Below are 13,500 nucleotides of genomic sequence, written 5' to 3'. Positions count from 1 at the left end.
TTTTCCTTCCCACAGACTTCCCACTGAGGTGCCTTGATACAGCACTCTGGGAACAGCCTATTTGTTCAGAAATTTCTTTCTGTGTCTTACCCTCTTGCTTGAGGGTGTCAATAGTGGCCTTCTGGACAGCAGTCAGGTCGGCAGTCTTACCCATGATTGGGGTTTTGAGTGATGAACCAGGCTGGGAGTTTTAAAGGCCTCAGGAATCTTTTGCAGGTGTTTAGAGTTAACTCGTTGATTCAGATGATTAGGTTCATAGCTCGTTTAGAGACCCTTTTAATGATATGCTAATTTTGTGAGATAGGAATTTGGGGTTTTCATGAGCTATATACCAAAATCATCCGTATTAAGACAATAAAAGACCTGAAATATTTCAGTTAGTGTGCCATGAATCTAAAATATATGAATGTTAAATTTTCATCATTACATTATGGAAAATAATTAACTTTATCACAATATGCTAATTGTTTGAGAAGGACCTGTATAGAAGGTGCACAAATACATCAGATAATGTTTTTAAATACTGTTAAAAAAATTATTTTCCTAATTTTTCAAATAATCAGGTGCCTATGGTCCCACATGTGGGAATTGCTGCAGTTTCACAATAAAAGCTTGAAAATCTAAAATGACCTTCAGTCTGAAACATAAAACAATATTTTTAACAGTCCAAAACAACACTCAATTAGACTGCACATCGTTAGGAAAACATATTCATTCATGCATTCATCTTCTAGAACACTTATTCCATAGTGGGTCGTGGGGAAGCTGGTGCCTATCTCCAGCAGTCTACGGGCGAGAGGCGGGGTCCACCCAGGACAGGTCGCCAATCCATCACAGGCAGGAAAACACAAAATTGTGATATTAATTATGAATATTGTGGTTTACTATTCACCTGCTTTTCCTGACTCTTCGCTTTCTGCTCCATCATCAAGATGAAACGACTAGTTCCATAAACTGTTGGCACCAAGGGCAGCAAAAGCACCAAAGTTAATCCTTTAGCTCAACTTATCCCTAAAATCCCAACATCCTTCCGTAATCCGTGACGCTAATCTTCCACACTTCCTTATTCACTACATCCACCAAACATGAGCTGTTCCTCCAACGTTCTCATTTCTAACCCTCTTCCTTGTGATCCTCCTCAATGAAAATTCAAACATCTTCAGGTCTTCCACCGTCTGCATTAAAGTCACCATCTCTAAATTTACACCATAGATCCCTGCAGACTCTCTGTTCTTCGTCTCTCATGTGCTCTGCCCGTTGCTTTAGATAACCGGACCTCAAGTTCTTAAACTCTTCCACTTGCAGTAACTTCCCTTCCTCCTCTTCCATGCTCAGATTAATCTCAGATTAATGTCTCAGGCAAAAGTTCCTTTATTTTAGTATTTCAATTCAAACAGTGAAACTGATATTGATTGATTAAACACAGAGTGATATATTTCTGTATAGATCAAATATATTTAATGTAATGACTCTGGCCAGGAACAGAAACCCAAACTTCAGTTTCTCATATAATGTTAATATTATGTAAGTCCAACAGAAACAGGATGTTTAGTACAGAAATGTTCTGATATGGCCTTAGGTTAAGCCAAAAAACACCCCTGCTAAAAGAAGCTGGCTGTTCACAACATATTGTACCCAGGCATATTAATGAAAAGTTGAGTGGAAGAAAAAGGTGCACAAGCAACTGGAAAAACCACAGCATGAGAGAAAGCCACTGGAAGGGGTTTTGGGGATAAAGTCCAGCAAACTGATCTGACCTAAACCACAAACAGAATAAAGATGATGAGACACACCAGAACTAACAATGCCGGCTAGCTGAAGAACGGTATGAAAGCAACCTGGGCCTTCTGATCATCTCAGCAGAACCACAGACTGATCTCCTCCATGCCACGACACGCTGATGCAGTAATTTCAGCAAAAGGAGCCCCAACCACTGTACAGATCATGTTCTTTTGGTTTTGTCAGTCTTTGACTAAGCTTTGGGTTTTCATTAGTTATAAAACTGCAATGAAGGCCTTCAGCTAAAATCCATGTGTGAAGGATTCTACGCAGCTTTTGGACTTTATATACTCTTATATTTAATTAGTGTAACTGAGATGTTCTAATTATGTTTTCCAGAAATATTAAATAATTTCCAAACTTCTCTGTTAATCTTACGTGTAGAAATAAATGAGCTTTGTAATAAGATGTAAAACTTAAAATATCAAATCAGAGCAGCCTAAATGAAAGGTTTCAATCTAATTATTTTAGCCTCATATTAAACTGTGATAGCAAAAGCAATATAGAACAGAACTGCTTTCGATTCTTACTATAAACATATGAAACAATTATTCGGGTTCTTTGTCATTTAAAGAGGCATTTAAGGTGGACTGAACCACACTGCTAATGTGTTTGCTTGGTTTTATCGTCATCCGAATGCCAAAGAAGCTGCGTAATTTTAATGTGAGCTGTTTTACATTTAATGCAGCATAATGAAGCAAAGCCTGTAAATCTAATAAAACACGGTGATGACCCAGAAGAAAACACTTCAGCATCTCTCTCTCTCTTACACACACACACACACACACACGAATACATCAGCAGGGAGCCTGGTGGGAGCCTCTCAACCTGCAACCTGCTGATAATGAAGCTGTATTTCAGCCACCTGAAGGCAGGCAGGCAGGCAGGCAGCCATCTGTGCTGGGGCCCTCCCTGCAGCCTGCACCCTCCTCCATTGTCACACACACTCCTTCGCTCCTGCTACAAGGACCAGGGGACCGCAGTCTTTAGGACGGTCCCGTCAATAACATGACACTTTCATTAGAACGCACTCTGGGACACACAGACGTCTTCTGACGACAGTTCCTCACAAATAAAACTAAACGCTCTCCTCTCTCTGGTGTTGTTATCCTCTGAGTGGCAGCAGGCTCTGGAACTGTCTGGATGCAGAGTGATCCAGATGTTTACGGCTAAATGAGCACATTCTGGTGATCTGAGAACAGGGTTGGTGTAGATGTAATATTTCTTTTTTCTTCAGAGAGCAACCTGATAAATATTGTCCTCATCCAGCTCTTCTTGTGATCTTTTAAAGTGGTGTCTATCAATAGTTCTCCAGGCTCTCTGAATGTCTGTCAGATTTACTTCTGGACTCTGCTTCATTTTTTTCTGGTGAGGTCATTCTTTTGTTGATCTGCATGTATGTTAGGATGTATGTTTTAAAAAAATCCCTGTTCATATTTGTCTTAGTGAAGACACAAACTCTGACCTATAAAATAAAAGAAGCTCCTAAACTGATTGGATGAACCAGCACTGAGTCTATAAAACCAAATCTGCATCTATGGGAAATTCCCAAAAAGCTATCCTGAAATATTTATTTAGCAGATGTCAGTAACCAGAAAGTAACAATCCTCTGGGTGAAGCGGAAGCGACCCACCTTGGTGCTCGTTATGTTTAGGCCAAAGGGTGAAGCAGATACATACTACAGTTATATTTCCATATGCATGTGCTGCTTGTATTGTTCAGCCGCAACACAGGAAAACAAAAGTTAAAGATATCTCAACGAGCAGTTCAGAGACGGTTTAAAAAGCAGACCATGGAGGCCGGGAAGTGACAACAAAAAGAGGAAAATATTGGCAGTCTGCAGTCTTACACCAAAGACCAAAGAAAGAACAAAGGCTCTCATTGGAGGAGAGCTGAAACCATGACAACCATCAAAAATGTTAGCCAACATTTAGAGCATGAATGCTGCGTGACGTCTGGAATACCCCGTTTTTAAAAAGGACTTCTTTACCATAACCCCCCAGGCCCCGCTCCTCTCTACAGACACGAACATGAACACAAACTAATTGTTTAGAGTCAGCACAGCCTCGCACACTCAGCAGGACAAACACCATGAAGCTATTGTTCCAGGCTTATCGCTCTGGGATGGAAACAGAATCATCAGAGTGGGAATTTTAAAAAACTGTGCCGGTTAAATAAGATTCAACTGAGCTGAGCAATTTACAGCTGAAATTACTTTACTGCATCATTTTAGCCTCCTTTGGTAGATAGATTACAAAAATAAGAGACAAAGCAGTTTTTCCTGCACAGTAAAAAAGCATAAAATTCATAGTGAGACCAACAGACAACTCTCTGTGCAGCCAAACTACAGAGTGGGAGTCTTTGACAAAATATTAACACAAAGAATGAATCGTAAAAAAGTTATACAGCATCTGAAACCAGGATGCCAGATATGACAAAAAAGGAAATTATTCATTTTTAAATCACCTTTTTTCCTCTTTCATTAAATTCATCAGAACTAAGAACCCCCACTGCAGTGCAGAAGAAGTTCAGCGAGTTTGTCCAATAAATCAGGGCATAAGACACTAGCTGTGTTTCCATTGACCATCAAATTGCGCAAATTGTAATTCCGAAAAAAAAAAATTACTTAATGAAAAAATGGCAATTTCAAAAAAACTCCAGTTTTTCAAAAAAATGTTTTTGCGATAGGATGAGGTGGTTTTCTGGCCGTATCGAAATTGGTGTATTTTGCAAAACCGCAACTTTGTTTGCGTCACACGAGTCACGTGATCAACAATCGGACGGTACTACTGGCGAAAAAGACGAAGAAGAAGACGACAGGAAGTAGTAGTAGGATGATTGCGCGGCATGTTCGGCTTCACCGTGAGATGGAGTATTTTTTTATTTGGTTTGCTACAGGGCCATTACCAGCATTTTTGATTCCAAAAAGCAAAGAAATGAGAGCATTTACCAAGATCTTGGAGCGTTCATCCGTCGGCGCCATGTTTTTTAATGAGTTATCGCGTGAACCAACTTATTCACGTGTGATTTTAATTGAATTTCTTATTTAATGGAAACACCGCAATTGCAAAAATTTGTTTTTTCTATACTGGCAGAATATCGACACAGTTTTCTGCACATTTGTAATGGAAACGCAGCTATTGTGTGCTAAACTGATTAGGCAAGCTAACGCTACTGTTAGCACGCTTATTCTATCTCCTACAGTGCATATGACCTTCACAAGAAACATGTGAACTAAGTTTACAGAGGTTGTACGCTAAACTAATATTAAAATACTAGCGTGCAGAGGTTGCATAGTGAATCAGTATAAAGTATATACTAGCCTGAGCTAACCAAGCATGCTAATGGTAGTGTCCGCAGATAATTACAATGATTTAGACTTATTGAAGATGCATTGTTGTAATTTTTTATCCCCCATATGATGGAAATTCACAAGAAAATTGTGATTTAGCAACAGTAACGAATAGAGGCTGCACACTAAATCAGATGGGCCTGAGATACCCAGACATGTTAATGTTAACATCCACAGCTAATTATCGTGATTTTTCAGGCTTATTACAAATCCTTACTGACAAATATTTCCTCTTTAGGTAGCACACATGTCTGAATGTCTGAGGCAGACTATTTCTAAAGATATTGAGTACAAACACAAAATTTACCATCTTTATTTTGTCCAAATAGTAAATTCTCGTCGTCGTCTTCCGCTTATCCGGCACCGGGTCGCGGGGGCAGCAGGCTCAGCGGAGACGCCCAGACGTCCCTCTCTCCAGACACCTCCTCCAGCTCCTCCAGGGGGAGCCCAAGGCGTTCCCAGGCCAGCCGAGAGACATAGTCCCTCCAGCGTGTCCTGGGCCGTCCCCTGGGCCTCCTCCCGGTGGGACGTGCCTGGAACACCTCCCGAGGATGGCGTCCAGGAGGCATCCGGTATAGATGCCCGAGCCACCTCAACTGGCTCCTCTCGATGTGGAGGAGCAGCGGCTCTACTCCGAGCCCCTCCTGGATGGCCGAGCTCCTCACCCTATCTCTAAGGGAGTGGCCGGCCACCCTACAGAGGAAGCTCATTTCAGCCGAATAGTAAATTATAAGCTTTAATTACAACGCCAGTTGTGCAGCTTAAACCACCCTGAAGGCATCAAATGCAGGTGCCCTACTTTGATTCACTTCTTAGGAACATATACATTACAGCATAAATAGAGACATCTTTTAATCGGCACTGGGCAGGAAAATAGAATAGAATAATTTGTTTGTCATTGCACAAGCCTGAACAATAAAATTAAAATGTGCCTCAGCTCACAATGTGTTTAATAAAAGTTAAAACAACTAATCAATAAATAAGAAACAGATAAATTATGACACAATATTAAACATGAAAGCATGATGCCCGGTGCATCTCTGATTCAAACTGTAAGAAAATATCCGATAACTGTCCTAAAATCAAATCTAAGTACTTTTCAAGCGTGGTCAAAGCAACTTTTAATCTTTTCCTGCACAAATATACTAAAAATGTATTTATTTCATAAACACATTAAATCACAGTCATAACTAGGATCAAATTGAAATGCATGTAATTGACTTTAAATCTGTCCTTATGACTTGATTCAATCGTCTTTTTTCTTGTTAGAGCTAAAAATTATTTATTAAAGGAAACATTTTTCAACTCCAACAAGGCCCCAATCAAATCATTTCATGATCTATTGTAAAAGCAGTGTCATTCATTTTAAGGACTTTAAACAAAAGCCATTTTTAAAGAAATCATGCATTTCTTTAAAGATTTGCATCTGCAAGACCCCCGGAGTATAAAAAAATGGAAGCTTATATCAGTGGTAAGGATTTGTTCGTTTGCAACATTTCTTTCCTCCCATATGCCAAAAATGCAGAGAATGTCAAACATCTGAATGAAGAAGCCAGCTATCAGACACGACCAGTGTTTCCCACAAACAGTAACACACAGTAAGAGCCAGCGTGAGCTCGGCCTGCACTCATGTAGGAGGTTTAATGATATCCGGAGTTCCCAGTCTGACAGCTCAGCACCAGAGCTTCAGCTTCACACGAAAACAATCAGAAGCTCAGCACCCTTCGGTCTGCAGCATCATCACCAACACAAACTCACATTTCTGCATCCTTTCTAAGCTCCTTCTGCATCAGTGCACTTTATAGATCCATAATCACACCATCATCCAGCATGAAGAGGAAAACTACAGCATTAAAGTGAGAGAACAAGATGCTGAGCGACATTTATTCTACAGTGGTGCTGCATCTCATTCAGAGCAGAAAACACAAAGGCAAACAAACTGTGAGATTAATTTAGTTGTGAAGAACAGAGCTACAGCTGCAGGAAAATTGTTTTCTCTTCATTATTCCCTCCAACATCGAACTGATGCAACAATCAGCGGACGTCACTTTCTGCTGAGACATGAGCTTCTAGAAGCAGTCGGTAGAGTCATTTGAAGACGTGAGTGGATCAAAGAGTTTTTAATTATGTGAATTAATTCACAACAACCTAAACAGACACAAATAATCTTCTTAGAAGAAAAGTTTCACTTTAAGATGGCAATATTCAGACAACAGTTCATCTTTTAACTTTAAGGTTTGAGGAACAGAAATGTACATTTTCTCATCTGCACTTCTGCATTTCTTTGATCTTAGAACAACCAACTCCAGAGATGAATAAAATCCATTTTTGGTGAACAAGAACAGGTTCTGGATGTATGTTGTAAGCTGCAACAACCAACACCGGTGAGGAACATCTGTAACATAACTCCAGTAAAGTCCAGATGTTCTGCATTCTTGCAAAGATATTCTATTTTTCTAAAATGAAACAAGCGCATCCCTCCCGCAACTGCACCCAGCGCACGTGGATGACTACAGGCCCAAACAGCTCCAACTGGATCCGTGTTTGAAAGGAACAGATCAGAAACCTTAGTCAGTCTACACAGAGCTGGTTTAAAATGAAATGAACCTTTAGTCGCGTTCAGTCTCTCTGCTGAAGAACAAAGAAATAAGAGAACAACAGTGCGATTAATTTGGCGGCAACACAGTCTGCAAAAACCCAACTCTGAGTCTACAGATGAGCTAATTGGCTGGCTATGAATTATTCACCCTACAGAGGAGGAGAGCTGCGAATCACTCTTACCTGCTGGACCTGATTATTCTTGGCCGTGTGCGATCACAGATGGTGGAGCATCCTAAACAGGAAACCTGGACTGAACCTACCGAGCCGTAGACAGAACGGCTGAGCTGATATTTTACCTCCAGAGAATACGAGGTTCTCTCTTGCTCTGTTTTTCTTCGGTGAACTTTTAAAAACAAAGAGGTACCTTGTGAAGTCCTGCAGTAGAAATCTATAGTGTATTCCCCAGCTGTGGTTTTACAGTCAGTTTAAATCTGTTAGAGGTTCAACAAAAACACCACTGGATGGTATCTCTAAGTGATGAGCACCACAAACATAGACGATATAGAAGGGAGCTGGAGCTTACTGATCAGTTTTCAGGTTTTACAGTGTCAATTGAACCTGGACTAACGTTCTAACATCGTCTGTATAAAGTAAACAGCATTAAAGAATGTAACGATGACCAGCCTGCATCAGGTTTGCAGTTCTGGGTACGCGTGAGGAGATCGGTGCATGGAGTAGGCATGGTTTGTAGGCCTACTGAGACTGCACTGATAAAGACTTCAGGGGAGATTTGTCTCAACACTGATGCATCTGAAACTTCTATGCTGGTATTAATGGACCTGAGTGATGTGTTTAACACAGTTGATTATAACATACTGACTGGCAGACTGGATAGGGGGACGGTGTTGGACTGATTCAGACTAGGTCTACTTTGTGTCATTTAGCATTTAAAGATGTCACCAAACAAAGATCACGTGGGGTTCCTCAAGGCTCCATTCTTGGGCCACTTTTATTCAATGTCTACATCGCCTATTACAACATCTCCTACCATAGATGTGATTTATATTTCTGTGTCACCGAGTCAGTTTGTCCTTAATTTTAACTAATTGATGAGTCATAATATTCTACAACTCTGAAAAGTTAGTATCACGTTCCGGCTCTTCTCAGCATCTTCTAAAGTTAATGTCTTTCTGCTTTGCAGGACCGGATTTAACCATCTTTCACTAAAAGATATGTAGAGAATCCAGATTAAACCATTTGAACCACTGCAAAAAGGACGTCTAAGCTGGTGCACTAAATCTGGAGCAAAAAGGACACTTTGAGTTTTGTTAGCAGTCCCAGACTTTCCCCCATACACAGAATGGGCCTGAATGAGAATCTGAACATGTAACTTGCTCTTAAAGTCAACGCCACCAAGCACAGGTCTAAAGCTCAACTGTGCTGCATTGGAGCCAGAACTGCAGCATTACTCTAAGCTGCAGTTCTGGACGGTGCAGCACTGCTCTGCCTCTTCTGCAGAGGCCCCAAGTGAGAGAGAGATGAAATTAAAAGACAGGCAAACCTCACAAGGACCCATTATCACCCAGCTCTGTCTGCCTGACAACAAGGATTAAAGGCACACCAACACCACCATCATCACCACCATCATCACCACCATCATCACCACCATCAGTAGCATTATGATGAGAACAACTCCTGTCTCTCTGCAGTCTGCATCCGCATTTAGGAAGCATTTGTCCACCTCCCATCTCCCGCATCCATCAGCCCATCCAGGACACGCAGCATCAAACTGTGTCCAATTAGAAGAAAACGTGATGTCAGCGGAGCAGGTGCGGTGATGGGGCGGTTTTCACTAACCTGTCTGTCCTTTTCCCAGCGTCTTCTCCAGCCGGTAGGGTCCCACATAGTTGGCGTAATGCCCGCTGTTGGCGTCCTTGCCCGAAGATGACATGTTTTAAAATCTGCGTGGGCGTGAAATGACTTTCACGGACTCGATTCTCTCGCGGGACGCGTCTCTGCAGCGACAGCTCCGCGGCGCGGCTGGAGTTCGCCTCCCTGTTCGTGCGGGTATCTGCCGGTGGGTCGCTGCGATCTTCGGCGTCGCTGACCCGCGCGTGAGCGTGCCCGCGTGCGTGTAGACGTGACCGTGTGCGTGTGCTCGCGGTCCTCCGGGGGTTTGGTCCTCAGTGCGGCTCAGGCTGCGTTCCTGAATCCGGGTGTCATGGTGTTCGGCCGGAGGAGCGGTGCGCTGCAGCTCCGTTGGGTGTGATCTGATGATGGGACAGCATCTACTGCTGCCGCCGGTCCAGCTCCCTCCAACAGCTCCAACTCACTAATTACAGGCACTTCCGGGAATCTTTTCAAAATAAAACCACCTCGAACAGCTCCTGTTTTTTTAATGGTGATAAAATCCACTTGTGAAAGCTGCATAATGCTGATAATATTTCAATTTTTTTTCTTGAACGAGGAAGAACTTTCTATTACAAATTGATCTATTCTCAATTTGCACATATCTAGGAAATAATAAATTATTTTTATATAAGATCATCCATCCATCTTCTTCTGTACAGCTTGGCGGGGGAGCTGGTACTTATCTCCAGCGGTCTACGGGGGTCCACCCTGGACAGGTCGCCAGTCCATCGCAGGGCAACACACAGGACGAACAACCATGCACACACCCATTCACACCTAAGGACAATTTAGAGAGAACAATTAACCTAAAGCTCACGTTTTTGAACTGTTGGAGGAAGCAGGAGTACCCGGAGAGTACCCACACGACTCGATGCAGAAAGGTCACAGGCCGGGAGTCGAACATCTTGCTGCAAGGCAACAGTGCAACCAACAGCGCCACCGTGCAGCCCCAATGTTTATCAATATTTAGCAATAATAATGATGACAGTTATGTTACTACCATTTTTTTATTACTAGAGCTCATGGTGATATTCTAATTGTTGTTTTACCTCGGAGCCAACCTCAGTATTCAGGTGATTAGAACATGTAAGAGCTAAAACAATATCTAAACAAACTATCCAATATCTAGTTTATTATTTGAACAACAACACTCAAGGCAGTTTACAAAAAACAACAAATATTATCTACCTGCATAATAAAAATAATGATCCATCAAACTGCTGTTGCAAGAAACTTAAAAAAAATCACTACCTTGTTTGGAGCCAAACGCAATTAAATTTTCTTTAAGAAAAAAATAACTGAAAATGACAGAAAAATTGTTATGTATTATTTAATTGCAATGTAGAACATTGCCACGACAAAACGTAACTCAGAGTTAGCAACCTAAATGGAAATAGTCTTATTTATTATCTCTAGAGTTTTCCATACAAACTTTGCAGGTCATGTTCTAATTCTGTTCATTTCAGGGAAAAAGGCGTTGAGGAAAAAGTCTGCGGACTCTTTGTCTTGTACCTCAAACTGTTTTGTTTTTAAAGACAGCTTAATAAGTTGGGTCTTATTGTGAAATTCAAGTATATTGATTTCCGCCTCAGTGCAGCTTGACGCAGCAGTTTTAATTAGCTAACACGCATGCGCAGTTTGTGGCATTTTTTTTTTTTTTTTGTATTATTTCTGATTGAATTCAGGTCGGGATGGCAGCGGGAGATGAAAGGCTTCGGAAGTCTATAAATAATCCAAATATGGTGGAAACTACAAGGTTCCGAAGGCTGAAGAGATCCAAAATTCAGGAAAAAAGTTTCTTTGCTCTTCTTCACCTCCAGCTTTTCAGAACATTTCTTCTGATGATTTCCCTACATTGATTTCAAATTTCTGCTGTTAGCTATTCATCCAAACTTTTAATTACTCAGTAAATGTGGGGAATCATTTTTGGTCACCGTGGGAGGTGTGTGTGTGTGTGTGTGTGTGTGTGTGTGTGTGTGTTGCAGTGGGAGAATCAAACATGTCACACGCTGGGATACTTTCAGTTGATTAAACCAGCAGTAGGTGACAAACACCATCTATCAGCCTCATCACTCCTTCACAACAAAAGCTTCCTGACCCAGCATGCTCAGCAGCAGATGGCCTCCCCTCATCCTCCCCCCACCTCCCTCTTACCTCCCCCAGCACACCAACCAACAAACCCATGTCTCTAACAAAGGGAGGAGGGAGTCACCAAGGGACAGCTTTCCCTCAGTTTACTTGGTGTTAAATAATGGAAGAACCACCCCCAACCCTTTCCTCCATCAACAACAGCGGAGGAAGCTCAGGCCTCCGTCCACAGATCAATCATGCATCTTCTCGTTGACTTGTGCTGCTCTGCGTGCTCGGATCTGCACCATCTGATCTCCTGGTGGCTGTATCACTGTCAGACAGCTGCAGAGAGCTCACCATCCTAACCACCTCAATGTGAAATAATCTGCTATGATCAGCCAGGCCCCGGAGGAGAAAACAGGATGATTTTTTTAGAAGATAAGATAAAACTTCCTCAGTAATTTTGCCTTTAAATAAGCTTTTTTCCTGGTATAGTGAAGCCTGTACAATTAGTGTTTAGTAATTAGCCATGTTCATGTTCGCTAATCATTATACTTATTATGTGCGTCTAATCATGAAAGACTTGATATTAAGTAACTAATACTCAGATGCATGATTTGGGAAACGTATTCAATTGCATTCCTGTTGCTGTAAATTGTGATACAGATATATATTGATATAAGTACAGGGCTGCACGGTTCGACTCCCGGCTGAGGGTCTTTCTGCATGGAGTTTGCATGTTCTCTCCATGCATGCATGGGTTCTCACCGGGTACTCCAGCTTCCTCCCACAGTCCAAAAACATGAATGTCAGGTTAATTAGTCTCTCTAAATTGCCCTAAGGTGTGAATGAGTGTGTGCATGGTTGTTTGTCCTGTCTGTATCTGTGTTGCCCTATGATGGACTGGTGACCTGTCCAGGGTGGACCCCGCCTCTCACCTGTAGACAGCTGGAGGCACCAGCTTCCCCGTGACCCACTTTGGATAAGCAGTATAGCAAATGAATGAATGGATATTTATTCATATTAAACCTGATTTCCCAGAAACCTTTCTGTTCTTAGCTGTACATAATGGCCTAAAATGGTCCACTCTCCATGAGCTTTAACACCTCAGCCACTATGGACACCTGATCTGGGCATTAAGGAACCTTAGAGACATTCGTACTGGCCAAATATGTTGTAGATCTGCAGAGCATGAATGCATAACACTTAAAATATTCTATCAAATATTGCATCCAAGCAGTCCTTTGTGATTTTAATACTGCACACACTGATATTGTGTGACTATTCCACTTCGACATGTGCTGCAAGTCCAGTAAGTTTGATTCTCTTCTAATCTTTAGGTGATGTATTTGTTAATTTTAGTGTTGACTGATTTCTAAAAGAAACTCTAATCATGAGAAAAATATATAAATCTCCTGATTCTTAATTCAACATGCAATCCTTCAGACAGATTATGAGAATGATTGGTTTATGAACATCAACATGATTTAATGTAGCTTCATTTCAACAAGTACCAAAACAATTAAACCACTTTAGCATTTGTCTGTTTTTATACGTTCAGCCCAGTGTTTTTAGGCTGTTTGTTGTGGAAGGGTAGCAACAAATTTATCTGCCTTCATATCTGCATAATCATAATCAGGGCTATGAGTCGTACTGAATGCAGGTCGGATGCAGTCTTCCCGTTTTCTTTCACCTCTTCAGTGTAATGAGATGTATCTAAAGGAGCCATTAGTACCAGAACTAATAGAGCGTCTCTAAAACAACATGCATACGTGTGAACATTAAATCATCACATGAAATGTTTTTGTAATGAGCTTTTCATCAGACCTCGCAGTGCCACTGAAACA

The 13,500-nt window shown here is 41.4% G+C and overlaps 1 protein-coding gene across 5 annotated transcripts in view; it reads right to left on the bottom strand.

Moving 5' to 3' along the window:
• LOC124866497 (serine/threonine-protein kinase BRSK2-like) overlaps nt 1-10,006 on the bottom strand; it is a 156,035-nt gene extending 146,029 nt beyond the window's left edge. For 3 of the 5 annotated variants that reach the window (XM_047362297.1, XM_047362298.1, XM_047362299.1), the window contains exon 1: nt 9,530-10,005. In XM_047362297.1, the coding sequence (XP_047218253.1) occupies nt 9,530-9,623 (94 nt within the window). In that variant the 5' untranslated portion in view covers nt 9,624-10,005. Of the gene's footprint in view, nt 1-9,529 lie in introns of all 5 variants that reach the window. The other 2 variants (XM_047362295.1, XM_047362296.1) reach the window with 1 other exon arrangement.
• Between the last annotated feature and the right edge of the window lie 3,494 nt (nt 10,007-13,500).

The sequence above is a fragment of the Girardinichthys multiradiatus genome, chromosome 4 (assembly GCF_021462225.1).
Source record: "Girardinichthys multiradiatus isolate DD_20200921_A chromosome 4, DD_fGirMul_XY1, whole genome shotgun sequence".
NCBI classification, from domain to species: domain Eukaryota; kingdom Metazoa; phylum Chordata; class Actinopteri; order Cyprinodontiformes; family Goodeidae; genus Girardinichthys; species Girardinichthys multiradiatus.
The sequence above is the reverse complement of the archived record's forward strand: the minus strand, read 5'-3'. Positions and strand labels throughout refer to the sequence as shown.